Here is a 23,285-nt window from a genome sequence, read left to right as displayed (position 1 = left end):
GGAAAATTGGCTAGCCATAAGTAGAAAGCTGAAACTGGATCCTTTCCTTACTCCTTATATGAAAATTAAATTCAAGATGGATTAGAGACTTAAATGTTAGATCTAATACCATAAAAACCCTAGAAGAAAACCTAGGTAATACCATTCAGGACATAGGCATGGGCAAGGACTTCATGTCTAAAACACCAAAAGCAACGGCAACAGAAGCCAAAATTGGCAAATGGGATCTAATTAAACTAAAGAGCTTCTGCACAGCAAAAGAAACTACCATCAGAGTGAACAGGCAACATACAGAATGGGAGAAAATTTTTGCAATCTACTCATCTGACAAAGCACTAATATCCAGATCCTACAAAGAACTCAAACAAATTTACAAGAAAAAAACAAACAACCCCATGAAAAAGTGGGAAAGGATATGAACAGACATTTCTCAAAAGAAGACATTCATACAGCCAACAGACACATGAAAAAATGCTTATCATCACTGGCCATCAGAGAAATGCAAATCAAAACCACAATGAGATACCATCTCACACCAGTTAGAATAGCGATCATTAAAAAGTCAGGAAACAACAGGTGCTGGAGAGGATGTGGAGAAATAGGAACACTTTTACACTGTTGCTGGGATTGTCAACTAGTTCAACCATTATGGAAAACAGTATGGCGATTCCTCAAGGATCTAGAAGTACCATATGACCCAGCCATCCCATTACTGGGTATATACCCAAAGGATTATAAATCATGCTGCTATAAAGACACATGCACATGTATGTTTATTGCAGCACTATTCACAATAGCAAAGACTTGGAATCAGTCCAAATGTCCATCAGTGACAGACTGGATTAAGAAAATGTGGCACATATACACCATGGAATACTATGCAGCCATAAAAAACGATGAGTTTGTGTCCTTTGTAGGGACATGGATGCAGCTGGAAACCATCGTTCTCAGCAAACTATCGCAAGAACAGAAAACCAAACACCGCATGTTCTCACTCATAGGTGGGAACTGAACAATGAGATCACTTGGACTCAGGAGGGGGAACATCACACACAGGGGCCTATCATGGGGAGGGGGTAGGGGGGAGGGATTGCACTGGGAGTTATACCTGATGTACATGACGAGTTGATGGGTGCTGACGAGTTGATGGGTGCAGCACGCCAACATGGCACAAGTATACATATGTAACAAACCTGCACATTATCCACATGTACCCTAGAACTTAAAGTATAATAAAAAAAAAAAAAAAAGAAAGAAAGAAAAAGAAAAGGTAGTGGTGACTAGAAGAGAAAGTACCTAAGAGATATTTCTAATCAAAGTCAAAAATCTTGTTTATACATTGAACATTTCATATGTGACACTCACTTGATTAGTAGACAAGTTGATGATTATTGCATCTGTGTGTATGGATGCTATAGTCATATTTACATGCTAAGAAACTACTACCAACAAATTACAAATAAAAAAAGAAAAAGAAAAAGATAAGCTCAACACTGAATTCATAGAAAAAAGAAAATTCTCAAGCATCAAATCACAGGAAATAGAAAAGTACAGAAATCTGAAGACTTGCATGTACAACCACTTAAAAACAACTAAGGAGGCTTTCAGCAACAAATACCAGCTACATCTGGCCTTGCAGCAAGTAGTAAACTAAGTGTGTTAGCCACACTCACTATGTGTGTAAAAACTCAATAAAGTGCCCCAAGCAGAGATAAAGCTCTGGCCGTTTTAGGCTATATGGTTTAGGGAAAAGAGACCACAAGATTTCTTCCACCCTGGTTTGATAAAATGAATATATCTCTGCAATAAAATAGGAGAGACAGACAAATATGAGGTTCAAAGCATATAAACATATTAAATGTAGAAAGTGGTTCTCTAACTTTACAAAGGCAGGCTAGTAAAAACAATTTTTTTCATAAAGAAAAAAAATAGCAAGTAGTTCTCTAAAACAACTGTGTATATGGCCTTAACAGAGCTGACTACTATAAAAGACAAGATACCAAAGGAATCGTTACCCTTAACTGTAACTATTTGCTACCTAAAACGACCCCTGGGATCCCAATATTTTGTAGACAGGAAGCAGGTTCAGAAATGGTATAATCTTCAAAATCCATTTGAAATATAGTCAACAAAGATATTAAAAAATAAAAACACCAACAAGACCACAAGGAGCAACATACTAGGAACCAGGTCAAAAAACTCTGAAAAGATAATCATGGTAAATAAAAGAGCAATCCCTACTCGTGGGCAAAGGCTCTTATTTAACCTATCCAGTGAGATTTTAAAATTGTTACTAGTGATAGCTGTGTGTCTCTGATTTTTCACCTTTCCTATTGCGAATGTTTGCAGTAAACACCCTACCTTTGTCTCACCACTGTATACTAGGCATGTTGGGAAAAAACAATTTAGATTGTAGTTCTAAAAAGGGACCATATCTGGACCTGATAATGTACAGACTGCAGCACACTATTCCCCTCCTATTACCCAGAGTTCCTGGACTTCTGAGCTTGAGGCCCCAGCTGAATAGAACTTTCAGATTTTCTCCCAAGAGGACAAGGTATGTTAATTTGCCTATGAGATGGAGACTCCAAATATTTGGTGAACAAAAGAAAAGAATGTGGTATATTTGTGCTATTCACTAAGTATTTCCAGTTCTCTCCCTTCTAAGTTCATAGTAGGCTCTCACTCTCTGGCCCCATTATGATTAGGTGGAACCATGTGGATATAAATTGAAATCGAATGTGTCACTTCCAGGCCAGGGTATTTAATTACAGATACAAATCTAACACGGCTCTATTTCACTTCGAAATTATATCAGGTAATGTTCCACGTTGGAATTACACTATCAGCTGAGTTCCGAAGGTGAGGACAACATGAGACAGGGCCCCAAGACAGACCTCAATGAGTATGTAGCATGAGTAAAATATCAACTTTTGCTATTTGAAGCCAGAGAGTTTAGGGCATAACCAAGTCTATCTCTGCTAATATATGCCTCATGCTGTTTCTATCCATTCATAAAGTTTTATATTTCATATCTCTTGACAGTCTGGTACTTCACTACCTAAAGCAGTATAATTATATTTGTGTATTTCTCTGTGTATTTCCTCTTCCAAGCCACTTATTAAAATGACATTGAAAAATATTTAATAGAACTGACCCCAATCTTGAGAATAGGGTGGTTCATTTATAATCTCCATTTAAATTCTACTCCTAATTGTATTTCTTAATTCTTAGTAAATTTTCTTCCAATGATATAACACAGATGCTCTACATGAAGTCAATTTAATTTTCACATACCAAATTTCATATCTTTGAGAAATATTGCTAGGAAATTCTTACATACATTATTTATGCTATGACCCATCTATAAACCTTCTTCAGCTGCTTTGTTTAATGAAAAGCAGCTAATAATTTAAGCTGTTTAAGATATTAAATCAAGAAAAGAAAAAAATTTGAACAGAAAAACTCAAATAGAAGCCAATTCCTATATAAAATGAAAGGTAACATAAACATACATAAGTGATTTAAAAATTCAAGTATTATTTATAAATCTTATCTCACTAAAAACCATTTACTCGCCATAATGCATTCATGGATATCTCTTTGCTTCTGTTATTTGGAGAATATATTATAACCCATAAATTAACACAAGAATAATCATTAATGTGGGGGAGAACCATATATTTCGGGTCTTTCGTTCTATTTTGAGTCTGTCATAAAATTCTCAATCTTTGAGTTTACATAAGCATATTTTTTCTCCAAAATACACCAAGGAAAGTAAATGGAATAGAACTGAATAAACAGTTATAGAGCTCTCAGGGGAGAGAGTCAGGAGAAAAGTATAAATATATAATGGATGTGCACTTTTATTACCTGAGCATTTAGCAACTCCTCACACTTGTGTGCCTGTTTCTCAATTGCAGAAATGTACTGTTTTTCAATAGCTTCTACTTGTTGCTTAACTGAAGACTGCAGTAGTGCCTGAAAACAAGCAAAAAAATCATTTGGATCACAGACAAAACTTGGAATCTACTGTTGGCAAGAGAATATTTTTGACAGTTGTACATACTGTAATATGATATTCTCCTAAATTACAAAATATGTATTTGTTAATACTGAAGCACACTTATATATAACATTACTTTCAGCTTTTGCTTTTACATTTTCCTATTGCCAAGATAACAGTTTTTTGGCTCAGACATTCCTTCCACACATCTTCTCCTTAAAAAGGCCAAGTCATAGAAGATGATAGAGAGGGTGAGTAGTTCTGTTAAATATAAATTTGGTTCAGTGAAGACCACACAGGATGAAGAGTGTATGAAAGCTGCTGAAAAAAAGAAAAAAAAAAAAAAAAAAGAAAAGGAAAAAAATCCAGACATATTTCACTGGCTGACAAAACTCCACATCCTCTCGGCACACTGTAATATCCCATGGGCCAAGCATGATCTTCAAGACCACAAGTCAAGTAAAAGCAGATGGAAACTTTGAGCAACTTCAAACATAAAAGAACTGCCCCCCCCCCCCCCAGAAAGTTCACGCTCCTAATGTGAAAAGGTATAAGTCAAAGTACGTAAGTCAGAGTCTCAAGGCAGTACGCATAAAAAGTAATAAAATTTGGGAGACTGGGCACACTTAATTGGATACTGTAAATGCTGCAACTCAAGTCAGATAAATATAAAGATATTACCGCTGTTTCAAGGAAAACCAAATCAGCATTTGATGATGTTCCACCCACTCACTTCCTTATTAGAGATGCTTAGAATATTATCATCTTTTTTCTTTCCCACTGTTTAGCTTTGTATGTTATATCAACAAGTTCTCAGTAATATCTTTCATGCTATTTATAAACTCTAAATCATTCTATAAGAACTATAGCAAATATTCTATTTTTAAATGTCTGTTTAAATAATAAACTACTCATAACCAAAATAATAAGTTGAAACAGACACATCTTATAGAAAACAGACCGTTGGCACATTCACCAAGAAAAAAAAAAATCAGCCAAATCTCTTAATCTCTGTTATGAAAATAGATTTACTTGGTTGAAAACACCATGCAATAAGATGCTGGATAAATAGGCATGTATTTTTAAAAGCTGAGATAAAAATATTTGTGAAACTTCTAAATAAGTCTCGAATTTTCAAATAACTAACTTTCTTGCGCAAAAGTAAGACTCTGATGATGCTACTACTCCTACAATTCAGTATTCGTCACTATGAAGCTGCAAAATTAGTAGCAAATTAATAAAGGAAAATGAAGCTCTGAGTTTTATCAAAATATAAGGAAAATGCTTACTAGAATTGCTTTAGCCCTTGATTTACAGTGCCTTCCAAAGATTCCACAATGATTAATTTATGTAAGGCACAAAAGCTTAATCCTTTTAAACTGTGACTAGATGATATAAATCTAGTTTACCTGTGTGGAAACATACTATTTGTTGGGATTTCAGAAAAGTTAAAAAATAATATAATTATAAAAAATTTCCTTAGAATAATCACAGCATCTTTGGTAAAGAGAAAAAAATGACATTCTATTTGGGGACTTGGGATATTATAGAATCATTTTGCTTAACAGAAACAACTGTGTTCACTTCCCTATTTGCCATGGTTCCAAATAATCCCACACTTTAAATATTCAACATTTAAATACTCAATATTCAACTGCAATTTGTAGTATATTATATCCTTTGGAGGACAGGTGAGTTAATAAAATAAAATAATATTCTCACTCCATAATTAAGAAACACAATTTGAATAGGGTAGTCTTCCTCTAGGGATTGATTTGTATACCATATACCCATTCTCCTTGAAATGGCAAGGAGGATAATGAGTAAAATAAGAGCCAAAGATGTGATAAGGCAGCATAAAGGAAATTTATGCAAGAGTAACTGGTCTCCTACATATTTCAAATGTCTCATCTTAGCCCCATTCAGTCATTTAAATCCATGGATCAACAAAAGGCCCACAAAGGTAGGTATATAATGATTTTTTCAAAAGTCTTCCACGTTGTGCTCAGTCTGAAGTTGAAGACAATCATTCCCTTGATAATCACACACTATAGGTATATGCTGGATGCCTATCAGAGAAAGAAAGTTGCCCCAACCCTGGTGACCTGTTATACTCACCACTATACACAAAGGACATTCAAAGATAAGAATAGCTGTTCCTTGTATATTCTGGATATTAGTCCTTTGAATCATATGGTGAAGATTTTCTCCCACTCTGCGCGTTGTCTGTTTACTCTGCTGACTGTTCCTTTTGCCATGCAAAAGCTCCTTAGTTTAATTAAGTTCTGCCTATTTATCTTTGTTTTTACTGCATTTGCTTTTGGGTTCTTAGTCATGAAATCCTTGCCTAAGCCAATGCCTAGAAGGGTTTCTTCAATGCTATCTTCTAGAATTTTTATAGTTTCAGGTCTTAGATTTAAGTCCTTGATCCATCTTCAGTTGATTTTTGTATAAGGTGCAAGATGAGGATTCAGTTTCAATCTCCTAGATGTGCCTTGTCAATTATGCCAGCACCATTTGTTGAATAGGGTGTCCTTTCTCCAGTTTATGTTTTTGCTTGCTTTCTCCAAAGGTAGTATTTTGATGGAAATTGGGTTGAATTTGTAGACTGCTTTTGGCAGTATGGTCATTTTCACAATATTGATTCTACCCTTCCATGAGCATGGGATGTATTTCCATTTGTTTGTGTCATCTATGATTTCTTTCAGCAGTGTTTTGTAGTTTTCCTTATAGACGTCTTTTGACGCCTTGGTTAGGTATATTCCTAAGTATTTTGTTTTTGTAGCTATTCTAAAAGGGGTTGAGTTCTTGATTTGATTCTCAGTTTGGTTGCTGTTGGTGTATCGCAGAGCTACTGATTTGTGTACATTAACTTTGAATCTTGAAACTTTGATGAATTAATTTATCAGTTCTAGGAGCTTTTTGGAGAAGTCTTTAGAGTTTACTAGGTATACAATCATATCATCAGCAAAGAGCAACAGTTTGACTTCCTCTTTACCGACTTGGAAGCCCTTTATTTCTTTCTATTGTCTGATTGCTCTGGGTAGGACTTACATTAGCAAGAAAAAAATAAACAATCCCATCAAAAAGTGGGTTAAGGACATGAATAGACTATTCTCAAAAGAAGGTATACAAATGAAACATATGAAAAAATGCTCAACATCACTAATGATCAGGAAAATGCAAATCAAAACCACAATGCAATACCACCTTACTCCTGCGAGAATGGCCATAATCAAAAAAATTAAAAAAATAAAAAATAGATGTTGGAAGGGATGTAGTGAAAATTGAACACTTTTACACTGCTGGTGGAAATGTAAACTAGTACAACCACTACAGAAAACAGTGTGGAGATTCCTTAAAAAACTAAAAGTAGAAATATCATTTGATCCAGCAATACCACTACCAGGTATGCACCCAGAGGAAAAGAAATCATTATACGAAAAAGATACTTGAACACACATGTTTATAGCAAAACAATTCGCATTGCAAAAATGTGGAACCAGTCCAAATGGCCATCAATCAGCAAGTAGATAAAGAAACTGTGGTATAAATATATGATAGAATAGTGCTCAGCCACAAAAAGGAATGAATTAATGGCATTCACAACAACCCGATGGGACTGAAGACTATTGTTCTAAGTGAAGAAACACAGAAATGGAAAACCAAAAATCGTATGTTCTCACTTATAAGTGGAAGCTAAGCTATGAGGTTGCAAAGGCATAACAATGACACAATGGACTTTGGGGACCTGGGGGAAAGGGTAGGAAGGGGGTGAGGGATAAAAGTCTACAAGTTGGGTTCAGTGCATACTGCTCAGGTGACGGATGCACCAGAATCTCACAAATCACCACTAAAGAACTTACTCTTGTAACCAAATATCACTTGTTCCTCCCAAAACCTACGGAAATAAAAAATTAAAAACAAAACTGAGAATAGCTGGAGTACCGAAGCTGGAGTTAAGAGTGGAGCTAAATGATTAGGCAAGAAGGCAGGTGTCAGGTATTAAAAGAACTTGTATGACAACAAGGAGTTTAAGCATTGGTCCTACTGCTCAACACTGTGATGACTAGTGCTATAATCCAAGCAAACAAGGTAATTTCCAAAACTGCCCCTACTACTAGATTAAGCACTGTGGATATACAAATACACATTGATACTAGCCACATGCCTTTATAACTTGCTCTATTATTATATAACTGAATATTTATCTTCCAGTTTAATGTATCATAATACACAAAGACTCCTTTACGTTTCTCATATCTCATAATACAATCTTAACATTTGCTGACTTATTGTCTTCTTCTATAACTGTCTCTACAGATACCCAAGACAAAGAGGCCTTCCTTGAGCTTATACAACATTTAAAAAAGATATATGAAAGAATAATTTCATTTCTAATCTATTTTCAACTATTTAAACACCCATAAAGCATTAAGACTCTCACAGTATATACAGATAGAAATGCCAAGATACATACCAACATACTCTATATTGAAAAGAATGCTATCAAGGGCAGAAAATGTTTTGTTGATTTTGAATATATTTACATCTTAGCCACAGTTTTATCAGAGATTTATAGTATTATCCAAGAGGATTTAATTCACTAAGCTTAAGGAAAACTATCACAATTTAAGAATAATTTTTAGGCCGGGCAGAGTGGCTCACACCTGTAATCCCAGTACTTTGGGAGGCCGAGGCGGGCGGATCACGCTGTCAGCAATTCGTGACCAGCCTGACCAACATGATGAAACCCTGTCTCCACTAACAATATACAAAAATCAGCAGGGCATCATGGTGTGTACCTGTAATCCCAGCTACTCAGGAGGCTGAGGCAGGAGAATCACTTGAACCCAGGAGGCGGAGGTTACAGTGAGCTGAGATCATGCTGTTGACCTCCAGCCTGGGTGACAAGAGCAAGATTCCATCTCAAAAGAAAAGAAAAAAATAAATTTTAAAGTGTTAAAATATTTCTAGATCTCTTAATACAGGAACTATAACTTCATGAACAGCTTTTTACAGACTGCCTTGTACATAACCAGCCCATGTAATAGTTACTTGGTAAGTGATGATCCCTGTGTGAAAACTGATATTACATAAATATATACTATCAACAGTACCAATATTTATTAAAAAGTTCACTAAGCTTCAAATTATAACTACCACCACAAGTCACCAAAATTGTTACCAAGTCCATTTGGTACCGACTAGAGATCTCAATTTTTAAAGTTATTATCTAAGACAAGAAATATTCTTTTTACTCCACTGACTCAATTGTGAGTAAATAGTGTGAAGGACTATAAATTCTGGGAAGGAAAAGTATGTTATAAACACATAGAAAACAAAGATATTAAGTCAAAAACCATGCCACACCACCCCAACTGTTAATACACGTGAGAATTAGATGTGTATTTCTTTAGTGGAACTGATTGCATGCTGGAATTTGAATGATATAAGTATAGCCAAAGTAGACTACTGCAACCCAGACTACAGTCCATTGTCACAACAAATCCACAGATTTCTCCTCCCTTGATATAGCCCCATTGTTACGGATCTGATTCCAGCCTCATCAAATTAAATGATTGTCCAGATTTGCAAAGCAGATGTGTCTAAGGAACAAGGTCTTCAAAATATTAATATCATCTTTGTACTGATTATGTGACCATAAAGGAATCCTACATAGATAATTGTAAGCAACAATAATTAGATTATATTGAAAGTCACAAAATAATCTTATCTAACAACCCATTAAGTCATACTTTACAAATGGAGAATAATATAAAGATATAGTGCAAGCCGGAAGAAAAATGTACAACAAATATAATCTATCAACTAGAATTTACAACCTAAGAGAATAGGAATCTGTGTTTAACTCACTGATATACCCAATGCACCTACCTACAACAGTGCCTGACACATAGAAGATATATAACAAATACATTGAGTAACTAAATTAATCATGATTTAGGCAAGCCTGGTTATTTGTCCCTTCATCCAGAAATTATTAAAACTTTTATGTTGATTATACCTGTAATTATACACTTAGTTTAGCTTATTGAGGACAGTAGTATATACAAAATAATCATAAAGTATCATCTGAAATCAACAACAATTTTGCCTTTCTTGGAAAAATATCACAAATTATTATTTAAACATCTATTTTTTCTATCTTTTAAAAAATTTATTTCTATTACTTCTTCTGTTTTCTCATTTTTAACTAAAAATAATATGAGCAAAACTGAAAGGTATCTGCCAAATGAATAAGCTAATGCTACAAAGAGATATTTTCATGGTTTTTTTCTGGCACAAGTCCTTTTTTTCATCAAAATATTACTTCAAGTTTTGTAAGGATATTAAATTGTGAGCATGTCTTATAATATTCCCTCAAAATTGCAAACAAATCATAAGTTTATTATTCAAAAAGAGAGCCTACTTGACTGAGGTGCATTTGTAAAAATGATGAATCTCAGTCGTTTTACAGAACCATTCATCTCTTTTTCCTCCATGAACTTTATATATCTGCCTTACAAATGAAGACAGACACTGTGGTTAATAAATGTGCCCAAAATCACATGAAAAGACACAGTGGCACACAAAAAAATCAGTTCTACCCCTTTGTTTCCATTTGTCTTAGCTTTTCTAGCCCAGTAAAGCAGATTTCTCTTTTCGTGAACTAAGCAGCTATTTCATTTTTATCACTCAACTATTCATTTATTATTCATTTAGTCAATAAATATTTTCCTAAACACTGTTCTAGGTACTGGAAAAATACCAAAGACACTCAAATGCTATTAAAATTTTCTCCATTAATGGACAATGTATAAGAATGAAAATATGTAGCATTGATTTTTGTGGGCTACACATATGCATGGAAGTTAGAAACTAATAATTCATGCACCATGCATGAATTTTTTGTATATGCTTAGAATTAAAGATAATGCAATTATTCTCTCTGGTAGTGAAAGAGTTAATCCTAATAAGAACTACAAGAGTTTATGTTTTTACATGTCCTTACAAGCAGTACTATAAATATACTTACTATCAGTAGCAATTATATACTTACTGCAAGTACATCTATGAAGTAATAATTACTTTAACTTCATCTGGACACTTTGTCTATTAATATACATTTCTTCTACAATACTTACATTCTCCATTTTATGATGAAGAGACCGGTAAAAAAAAAAAAAAAAAAAAAAAGACTATGAAAACGAAGAAATAGTATCCAAATGATGGCAAATGACTAGATTTGGCTCTGAATGCTGCTCTTGGTTACCAACTTGTCTTAATCCCCAATGGCTCTTGGCTTAATTGAACACATCTTTAGCCAATTTGGAGGTCTAAAACTTCAATCTATAGCTTTGTTTGCTTATAATTCAGGAGAATAAACTGAGAGCTTGATTTAATTCATGCATACACACAAATACACGCATATCCATGTATTTTAAAAGAGCTTCAGATCACTGAGCCAATAATCTCTGAGGTACATGGTTGTATTAGAGGAGAAACATTAGGCATCTCTGAAAACAGTATTTAGATATTTCAGAAAATTTTCTTGGAATATAAAAGAAATAATATGAGTAAAATTTATCATCAAAAGGTGATCTAAAAGTTCAATGTAAAATTCTTTGTAATTCTCTAGTACAAACACTTCAATTTAGATTTAAAAATTGCATTTACTCAATCTGGATCCAAATTCAAGTCCAGGGTCATGGTCTCCTGTGGCCCAGCCTGGCAGAAGTTAGGCAACATTCAGACTCTGTGAACTCAACCTTTGGGAAGAATAAAGGTACATGTTTCTCAAGAGTAAATTACCGTTGTCTGAAGAGTGATAGCGATGGAAACTATTACCTAAAATTTTGGAAAAACTGAATTAAGAAACAAGTTCTCCCTTCCTTTTCCCTTAATTTAAAAAAGGAAGAGAAGTAGCAAGGTCAAGTTGAGGCTGCTGAAAATTTATCCTGTTACAGATCTGAAGCATATGGAATTGCAATGAATCTCAGATTTTTCTGTGTATTTGAATTAGTGCAGTAGTCGTATACAATTCAAAAAGGAAAATGTTAACTTATGGGTGTAGATCTAACATGAAAATTGAATACAGTCTAGCCATGTTATAAAGTGCCTTGGAGGCTGTGAAAGCCAAAGAAAATCTTCAGGACACAGGGAATCATTCCTGTTGGCCTCGTTGTTAAGGGAATCTAGTAACATAAGAGTTGTTACCTCAAACACCACAAAAGTCTCCCAGTGAAAATTTCTTTTGTGCCATGGACAACACATTAAAATTAAGAAGTTTCTAAAATTAAGTACAGCACAGAGACTCTGCATGTCTGCCTTCCAGCTACTTTAACCTTCTGAAAGGCTGCCATATGGATATCCCTCTCCCTCAGATGCCACATTATTCCTTGTGACTTGAATAAGAGCTACAGTTGCAGTTAAAAAAAAAAAAAAAAAAAAAAAAAGGAAAAGAAAAAAAGAATTCTGACCGAAATAACCTCTTCATAATCATTCATACAATTAAGTAGAGCACCTAGGTATTAATACAGTAAAGGTCTACGCATCTCATTTTCTGAAATATAAAATCACTGATCATGGGAAGAAATAAACTCATCTAGATGTCTAAAATATTTGTTTTAAATACATATGAATTAACTTTGCAAGGAGGCGGTATACACTCTTTTGAAGGGATCCCTGAATCAAGCCTTAAATGATGTGGCTTTTATTTACAACTCTTCTTCTGCTGGTTACATGTCCATCAAGGCACCATGTTTCTCTATGTATCAGATTCCTCATTTCATCTCATATATAAGGAGAAGAAGAGTTTCTTCTCTGCCAGTGATGAAGGCATTCAGACAAATTATGACACTTAACTTTTTTTTTACACATTAATGGTGAAATCCTGTATTCTAACAGTTTGTTGTTTGAGAGTTAAATTACCTACTTTTTATGACATAGGAAATTCATATTCTGTGAATTCAACCTAGGATCAACATTATTGTTTTAATTACTAGGTTTATGACGATTAAAATAATTTTTTTAAAATTTAATATTATAAATATTTTAAAATTAGTATTTTCCTCCAAATTAATTCAGTTCCATTCATAAAATATAGATCTCAAAGATTAGAACTTTTCCTCATACTGAAAAGCCATCAAGAAAGAGATTGGAGGTTTGATTTAAATCAATTTTATTACAGCAAACATGTTAAGACTAAATTTTGAGTCAGACTAGATTTTGAGACTAAGAGAATGAGTTTGTGAACTTAGATAACAAGTATAAATGCTTCTATTAGTTCTATCTCAGTTTAAAGTTATCACTAGTACATGACAGATGTGATTACATTAAGGGTTAATAAAACTGTTTAAAATCCATTAGTTTGGGCATCAAAAAATTAGAAGAGATGTCATCCCCAGAAGAGATACAGGGCCAGAGGTCCCCAGCAGTTCCAAGCTCTAGCTTGATTGTGAGTTGAGAAGAAGCCTCAGAGGAAGGGACAAAGTGATCCAAGTGGCTCAGGGGAATTATTACTATTGTAACCGATATGGAAATACCTCACTATCATAAAATGGCACCAAGTAGTGCTTGCTGATTTAACAACAGCTCAGACTGGGTTGTTACAAAATTACCAAAAAAATTGGCTACATGAATATCCTACTAAAACAACAAAATACAGTAACCTTTGAATTTGATGATCTGAGTAAAATGAACTAAATCAGACTATGGATTATTTCTCAAATAGAATTCCTCTCTGATTGCTATAAAGCAATTTGACAGTCAAATTATCAAAAATCAGAAATGTGACAATTTTATGCATATTATCCCATCTCTGGAAAAGATAAAGGAAAAAGAGAGATGCCAAAACACCAATAGGAGCAAAATTAATTTTTATAATACATAGTTCTATATCTTTTGAATTTTGAATTCAGTGCATATGTTACCATGACAAAAATATGATACTTTGATAAGGCAAATTATTATATCCCCTAATAATTTACCCTTGGTATAAAATCAATATTCTCATAAATCAAGTTTCCCAAAGTTGATTACCTAGAATGTAGGGATTAAAATCAAAACCTCCACTTTAATATTAGATTGCAATCAGAAACAAAACAGACATGTTAAAATGCTATTCTCCCTCACATTAATTATTACATCTCTGCTTTTCTTTTCAGTCTGTTTTATAGTTCAGAATAAAAAATTTTCCATTCTCAATACCTATTCAAATCAGAAAGAAATGTAAAAATCAAAAGTAAACTTTTATAGACCAACATCTTTACAAATAGTTTTTGTGTACATACCCTTATTTGGACTTAGAAAATTTAATGAGCGTAAGCATGTCTCAATTTCATCAGTTTATCTCCCTTGCCTGTAACAACTATAGTGTGTGGCCTTTTGCAAATGGAAATATTGGTGGCTAATAAATAAAAATAAATCTGTAGCACACAAATATGTATTTTCCTACAGTATAATTAGGTAGTGTTTTTCTCTAATATTGAAAATGCTTGAATCTAGATAGATTTTACTGATAATTCAGTTCATTAGAAGATTAAAAACTAAATAATTGATATATCATGTTGATTAAAATTGTTTAAAGAAATATGCCCTTTACAAATGCTACTGTATAATCAGTCCTCCAGCATTATTGTTGGAGATAGAACCCTGTTGAACAAGCTTAGAAATAGATTCAAAAAAAACTTTCAACTGCATCAGAACAGGTCAAATCTCAATCAGGTCAAAATGAATAAATAATCTCATTATGGACCTTGGAAGATACTAATGATACAGTAGCCTAAATTTTTTATGATAATGAGCAGAAATCTGTAATTAATCAATATTTTTATAGAATGAGACTGACATTGCTACAACATTCAGATCTGAGCAACATTAGTCACAAATATTAACCTGATGTAGAATAAAGAAAAGTTCATTTTAGTAGGTGAAAAATAATTGAGGGAAAAGGCAGTTCTCACGTCTAAAAACAACTAAGTTCTAGGGTACATTTCCACAACATGTAGGTTTGATACATAGTTATACATGTGCCATGTTGGAGCTGCACCCATCAACTTGTCAGTTACATTAGGTATTTCTCCTAATGCTATCTCTCCCCTAGCCTCCAGCCCCCAACAGGCCCTGGTGTGTGATGTTCCCTGCCCTGTGTCCAAGTGTTCTCATTGTTCAGTTCCCACCTATGAGTGACAACATGTGGTGTTTGCTGTCCTTGTGATAGTTTGCTGAGAATGACGGTTTCCAGTTTCATCTATGTCCCTGCAAAGGACATGAACTCATCTTTTTTAGGGCTGCATAGTATTCCATGGTATATATGTGCCACATTTTCTTAATCCAGTCTATCATTGATGGACATTTGGGTTGGTCCAAGTCTTTGCTATTGTGAATGGTGCTGTAATAAACATATGTGTGCATGTGTCTTTAGAGGAGAATGATTTATAATCCTTTGTATATATCCAGTAATGGGATGGCTGGGTCAAATGGTATTTCTAGCTCTAGATCCTTGAGAAATCACCACACTGTCTTCCACAATGGTTGAATTAATTTACACTCCCACCAACAGTGTAAAAGCATTCCTATTTCTCCACATCCTCTCCAGCATCTGTTGTTTCCTGACTTTTTAATGATTGCCATTCTAACTGTCGTAAGATGGTATCTCATTGTGGTTTTGATTTGCATTTCTCTGATGACCACTGATGATGAGCATTTTTTCATGCATCTGTTGGTTGCATAGATGTCTTCTTTTGAGAAGTGTCTGTTTATATCCTTCACCCACTTTTTGATGGGGTTGTTTTCTGTTTTTTGGTTTTTTGTAAATTTGTTTGAGTTCTTTGTAGATTCCGGATATTAGCCCTTTGTCAGACGGGTACATTGCAAAAATTTTCTCCCATTCCACAGGTTGCCTGTTCACTGTGATGGTAGTTTCTTTTGCCATGCAAAAGCTCTTTAGTTTAATTAGATCCCATTTGTCTATTTTGGCTTTTGTTGCCATTGCTTTTGGTGTTTTAGTTATGAAGTCCTTGCCCATACCAATACCTGAATGGTATTTCCTAGGTTTTCTTCTAGGGTTTTTATGTAAACTCTACACATCTTAAGGTTTTTTATCTTTGGAATTATTTTTAAAGGTCTGCTACACAGCAGAAACTTGAAATTGTTATTCCTAAAATAGAATGAAGTATTCCTCTTCATTCCTTTGACTATCAGCTAATGGACCAGTCACAATACAAAGGCAATCTTTAAATCTATATTAGAGTGAGTTTTCTGGCAAGGTTTCCAATACCTTTTGGTTTTGGCCTGCCTAGAAAAACCACAAGAATAGCCTTGCATGCAAAATTCTGGCTAAGCCCAGGAAACACAGAGGCACACAGAAGTATTCTCAACTACCAAATCTTTCTCAGTCCTCCACTGAGGTTAAGTTGGTGGGAGGGATAAGAAAGGACAAGCCAAGTCCTTAGTTCCAAACCAATCACTAGTATCTAGCTAGCATGCTATTAGGCCAAACTCTATTGGCAATAGCGAACATCTTTATTTGTCCAGGAAAAATCTGATCATATGATAAAAGCTGGAATTTATGAGAATCCTTATTCAATCAAATAACTAAAACTATAAATTTATTTTATACCTTTGGATTAAGAAAATGGTGGAATTCAAATAAAGATATGCTGTCAGGTCTCATATATCTTAATTTTTACTTTCCTCTCTTTGAGCAAAAACTTAGCAATATCTAATCAAGGGAAAATATCAAAAGAAGAGAAAACAAAATTGTTTCTCTCTCCTTGGAAAAGAACTTTATACAATACAAGTAACTCTACACCCTGGGAAAATATTGGTCTCCTAAATGTAATATGTTCTCCTTTATAAAACAGTACAAACAATTCAAGAGTTCAAATAAAATGCTAGCAAGTGGATGCTTTTGAAAAATAAGAATACAGCAGTCATGTGATACTCAAGCTGGCATGTGACATATTTTACATTGCTAAAATTCAAAGCAATCCTTACCAAAAGTATTTAGGGTATATCTGACCTTTTCAGAAAATGCACAAAAGACCAAAACTCTCAACAAAACACACTTTGGTTAACATAGGAAATTAGTATACTAAGAATTCTCACCACAATGATTTTAGAGCTACTAAAGTGTATGTAGCAATTTTGCATGATTTTTCACTCTAAGTAGCAGAAACTTCATGTTCCTAATAAGTTAAAACTTCATTATACCTGATTCAATACCCTAATATTTAAATATAAGAGGAAGAGAAAAATATCAGGAAATTCTCTTCATAAAATCATCTAAGGCTTTCGAAAACAATCTCCTCATTCCTTACTTTCTCGTTAAGATGGTAAAGTATTTATAAGTACTATTTAAGTGCCCAGTGTTGACTGTTTTTTGCCATCTAGAATATAATACACAGAACTAAAGATCACCAACTTAGTCAAGCTTCAGAAACAAAGGCTGCAAAAGCAAAATGAGTTCGTGTGTCAGTATGTCTAGCTGTAGTGGCAATATCATGAAATGTATAGGTACTTATAAGGATAAGTTTTTAAAATGTATTCTGCTTGGCCAAATGCATGCAAACAAAATACCAGAGTTTGAGAAGATTATATAAAAATACTAGAGTTTGAGAAGATTATATAAAAAAATTAAAAAATAAACCCTTCTGGCTTCAAAATGAATGTAATAATCAGTAACTAATTTTCACATGACCAAAAACAATACAGACAATATTTAGTGTAGGCACCCACAGATGGGTCAAGAAACATAAATACACCTTTAAATCAGTAAAGTTATAATTTATCTGATGTGTGCATAAAATATTAAAACAAACTACATTTTATTTTTTGCCTTTTTCAGACTATTTTTCTACTTAGCATTCTTGTCAATCTGTCAACTACATCAAAATTCAATAACGTTTCAACACTTTTCCTCTCTGTTATAATTTGTGAAATGTCTAAATCCTTTAAGTTAAAAAACAAAAACACGGAGTATAACATCAAAAATAAACAAGGTAAGCCAGAACCACAAAAACAACCTGTAAAAATCACTACAGAATAAAATTTTAAAACCTTCCCTATATGAGAGTTTCAAAAGGGAAAGCCCCTTTTCTAACTGATCTATTTTTAAGTAAACACCATGTTAAAGAAAAAAAAAAAAAAGTAGGGGGAAGAGAGGAGGTAGCTGTCATTGCCTTGAAAGAGATTCCTTACACAGTAGCAAAACAAAAATTTTAACCTAAATGTTCACATCTTATTTACATCAAGTTGGAATTTTTAATGAACTGAGCTCAAAGTCAGATAAAAACACGTTGAACTTAATTTCTTGAGTGCTTTCCACTCACTATTATACCATGTTAGCAGGAATTACAGCTTTGAATTTTAACACACTGATTGCATCAACTAAACACTTCCTTTGGAAAATTCTTCCCAAATGTTATTTAGGATGCAAAGAATAGTAATTTTGAGAATGAGTTAACATTTGAAATGACTTTACCTCAAGCACTAATATCTACTTTATTAACTGAATAGATGTACACGGAGAAAGTTCTGAAAAGAAAACAAGCAGCAAACACCTCTATGCAAAAAGACACTTTCTCTTTAAAAAGACAAGGCATCGTATTCCTCAAGCTATAAAGTTACATCTATTTTAGCAAATATGCCTGTATTTTTTCCATGTATGACTTTCTTTGATAGTTCCTCTGTGCTATTATACCAATCCTCCACTATAAAGAATTCCTTTCTTACTGTGATCACTTATACCACATCAAGGAAAACAAGGAATAAGTTTTTGTTTTTTTAAATCTTGATTAAGAACAAGTTTTTGTTTCTTAGTTACAGCTAAAACTCACTTTTTTCTTAACTATTAAAAACAGCAGTCTATCGTACACTCACTTTGTTTCTGTTAGGGTTTGCTTCATTCATCTTTCTTATGTGGAAAAATTTCTCAGTAATTTCAATGGGACACAATATAAGCAAATACATGTATGCACACCCACCCACAAAACCTTAAGAGACTCATTATTAATTAGATAATAAAATTAGAAAAATGATAATGGCTGAAAGAAAATAGAATAGATTCACCAACAAATGTAAAAAGATAGGCCAATGTTTAATAATTCCCATGGGGCAGCAGAATAACTTAATAGACTTTTTTTAAAAAAGAAAAACTCGATGAATATCTAGCCCCTACCTACACCTGCAGATTCGGAATTTCCAGGAAAGAAAACTCCTTGGCATATACACTTTTAAAAGGCAACACAAATAATTTACTATGCACTGCAGAAGCTGAGAACCAAAGGATTAAAGTAACCTGATCAATCACAACTGTTGAGTGGATCTTAAAACAAAAAAGGATCATGCGAATACAATTCCTCATTATCTCAAAAATATGACATTCTGCATAACAGATAAATAGTCATCTTTGATGAAGAAAACCACAGACATTAAGAACTCATGAAGGCTTAGCCAGTGCATATATTAGAGAATGACAAGTTCAAGACAAAAGCCCAATTAAATAAGTAAAGGAAAATTCTTATGTTGCTTGTGGTAAACAATCTTAGATGTGGCATGTGCCTATGTAAAGTCTTCCAAGATGTACGTCAACTTTACTGCCGTTAATTATCAGAATAAAAGATTTTTGAAATCATGACATAAGATAAAAAAATAAACAAAACTAAGTAAACATTATGGGAAAATTTGGCATATGAGGCACATTAGGTTAGTTTTACGTTTGTTTTCTTTTGTACTTCAACAAAATTTCACATGTCCTTTTCATCAATCTGCAACAATCTATTTATTTTCTAAGTCAACAAAAGAATGCTGCCTTTAACTGAGCCCAAGAAGGTGAAGAGGTGGGCCACAATCTTTTACTCTGAAGTGGATATTTCTAAGAAGACTGAAATAAGAATCTGTACGAAGACAACCAACTAATAATCAGCTATGAGATAATGAAAAAGTATTGCAATTGCTACGCTAAAAAAGTCTGATATGTTACATATAGGAATGATAATGATAACAGCTAATATTTATTAAGAGCTTAACTATTAGCCATGCAATATTCATTGTTCTCACTGCATCCCCACAACACTCTTATGAATAGGTTCCATAGTTTATTCCATCAGTTACTGAAGAAGAAACTAAAACAGTTTTTTAAAACAACTGCCCAAGGTCAAAATGTTAGTAAATAGCAGAAGTGGGGCTCTGATCCAGGTCTGTCTGAATTTGAAAATCTAAGCTCTTAATCAGCTCTACTAATAGAAGTACTTAGCAGTCTCAAAGTATAAATTCTGGTAGGCATGTAACATTTCTTCACGAAATCACAGAATTAAGGTCTATAAATTATTATATAAAATCACTAAAGACAGAATAAGAATATTAGGCCCAATAAAACATAATAACTTTAGGTTTTAAATTTGTTTAAACATGGGATTGAGTTACAGATTTTCTTTAACCAGCTCCTGGAATAGATGATTTAAAGGTGTATGAACATAGAGTTACATACTCAAAATAAGTAAATTCCAATTGGATGAGGTCAGCTAATCTCTTAAATATAGGACTATTTCTAGGTGAATCTGAATTTTCAATTATTTGTGAAAAGTGTAAGTCCTATCATAACTTATGGTTATTTTTAAATTAGAAACTGCTGATCACATGATTTGGGAGCTTTAAAAAGTGCTATTTCATTTAAATGGTGTTAGGTACATAAGATATTGCTAACAAAAATGTGCTTTAGGATATTGTTTTATCTGATTATCCATGAAAAAAATAAATACGGCACTTTATTAAGGTTTAAATTAATATTTGAAGCAAAAGCAATTTTTAAAATGATAAACCCAAAATATATTCTAACATTCATGAAATGTGTAATCTCAAATTATTCACGCAAAAGAACAGTCCTACATTTTAAAAAAAGAATCGGAAAAAGAAATCAGCAAAGATCCATGGGTTGAGGTGATCCAATATGAAAGATGACATAAACAAACCCATAACTTTCGTCAATGCACTGAGAATAAAGAGAATGTCATGAGTCTTTCATGATACTGACCTCAGAATAATCATTTTTGAAATAAAGAATATTTGTAACAAAGTAACCACCATTTTAATTTGGATTAAAAAAATAAGAAAGGGGGGTGGAACTTCTGGAATGGCAATATAAGGAGCTGGTGGGGTGTGGTGGGGGGAACCTCTACTCCAGAATGTCATCTGTTAAGCAGAGTGTATTAGTTCATTCTCACATTGCTAGAAGGAAATACCCAAGACTGGGTAATTTATCAAGAAAAGAGGTTTAATTGATTCACAGTTCTGCATAGCTGGGAAGGCCTCAGGAAACTTACAATCATGGCAGAAGGTGAAGGGCAAGCAATGCACCTTCTTCATCGGGAGGTGGGGCGGAGAAGTCCAAACATGGGACGTGTCAGACACTTATAAAAGCATTAGATCTTATGAGAACTCACTCACTATTACCAGGACAGCATGGGGGAAACTGCGCCATGATCCAATCACTTCCCATTGAGTCCCTCCCATGACATGTGGGGATTATGGGGACTACAATTCAAGATGAGATTTGGAAGGGGACATAGCCAAATCATGTGACACGGCAAATTGGCAAAGCAATCATTCAGTCTCTGGAAATTGATCAAAGGTCTTACAACAAACTGAGAAGCATTTATTCAGAAAAATGTATAGAAAGTTGTATTAATAGATGTCAGTTACGAGAAGAAAGAATCAGTAAGCCTTAAGAACTACTGATAAAGATCATACAATCTGAAGAACAGAGAACGGATAATGAAAATGACTAGAGCCTAAAAATCATGTGAGATCCCATTAAGAAAACTAATACATACATAATGAAAGTAACACATGAGAAAAGAGAAGTAGGAGAAAAAATATGAATAGCTGAAAACTTCCCAAAATTGATGAAAAACAATCTATACATATAAAAGGCTCAATGACTTCCATGTAGAATAAATGAAAAGACACACACCCAGAAACATCATAGTCAAAATACTAAAGTGAAAAACAGACAATTTGAAAACAGGATAAAAATAACTAGTATATAAGAGAATCTGAAAAAGATTAACAGCTTACTTCTCATATGTAGAAGGCAATGAGATGACACAGTACTGGAAGTCCTACCCAGAGCAATCAGACAAGAGAAAGAAATAAAGGGCATCTAAATTGGAAAACAGGAATTTGAACTATCTCTATTTGCCAATGACATGACTGCATACCTAGAAAACCCTAAAGACTCCTCTAAAAAAAATCCTAGATTTGATAAATGTAAAGTCTCAGGTTACAAAATCAATGTACACACATCAGTAGCTCCAATGACAACCAAGGTGAGAATGAAATAAAAAAACGTAATCCCATTTACAATAGCTACAAAAAAAAAATTAAAATACCCAGGAATATATGTAACCAGGTAGGTGAAAGATCTGTACAAGGAGAACTACAAAACGCTGCTAAAACCAAAAAGAAAGCATTGATGACACAAATAACTGAGAATACATCTCATAATCATGGACTGGAAGGATCAATATCATTAAAATGACCACACTGCCCAAAGCAATCTACAGATACAATGAAATTAATTTCAAAATACCAACATAATTGTTCACAAAATAGAAAAAATAATCTTAAAATTCATATGGAATAAAAAAGCCCAAATAAGCAATCCTAAGCAAAAAGAACCCACCTGGAAGCATATTTATCCAATTTCAAATTATACTACAAAGCTATAGTAACCAAAACAGTATCATACTGGTATAAAATTAGACACCTAGACCAATGTAACAGAATAGAGAACCCAGAAAAAAAGCCAAATGCTTACAGCCAACAGATCTTCAATACAGCACACAAAAACATAAATTGAGGAAATGACACCCTATTCAATAAATGGTGCTGGGAAAACTGGATATTCACATGTAGAAGAATAAAACTGGATTTCTATTTCTCACCATACACAAAAATCAACTCAAGATGAATTAAAGATTTAATCTAAGACTTAAAACCATAAAATTTGAAGAAGAAAATAAATACTAAAGGAAGTTCTTCACACTAATGCAAGCAGCTCCAGATAATAATTTGATCTATGTGAAAAAACAAAGCATGCCAGTAAAGGTAGTGATGCCACTTGATATCTAAAGGGACTGATTCCAGGACCACTAAGGATACGAAAATCTGAGATTGTTCAAGCCCCTGGCCCTGTGAAACCTGTAGATACAAAAATTTGGCCCTCTATATCCACGGATTTCTCATCTAGTGAATACAATGTTCAATTCATGGA

At 33.6% G+C, this 23,285-nt stretch overlaps 1 protein-coding gene across 30 annotated transcripts in view; it reads right to left on the bottom strand.

Annotated features, from left to right (window-relative positions):
- The window catches only part of CCDC91 (coiled-coil domain containing 91), a 373,101-nt gene that overhangs the window by 165,749 nt on the left and 184,067 nt on the right, over positions 1-23,285 (bottom strand). For 25 of the 30 annotated variants that reach the window (XM_005570456.5, XM_065523945.1, XM_065523942.1 and 22 more), the window contains one exon: positions 3,874-3,981. The exons of the other annotated variants lie outside the window; for them this stretch is intronic. In XM_005570456.5, the coding sequence (XP_005570513.3) occupies positions 3,874-3,981 (108 nt within the window). The remainder of the gene's footprint in view (positions 1-3,873; positions 3,982-23,285) is intronic. 30 annotated transcript variants of the gene reach the window in all.

Source organism: Macaca fascicularis, chromosome 11 (genome assembly GCF_037993035.2).
Source record: "Macaca fascicularis isolate 582-1 chromosome 11, T2T-MFA8v1.1".
Taxonomy (NCBI): Eukaryota; Metazoa; Chordata; class Mammalia; order Primates; family Cercopithecidae; genus Macaca; species Macaca fascicularis.
Note: the sequence above shows the minus strand (reverse complement) of the source record. Positions and strands in the feature narration are given on the sequence as shown.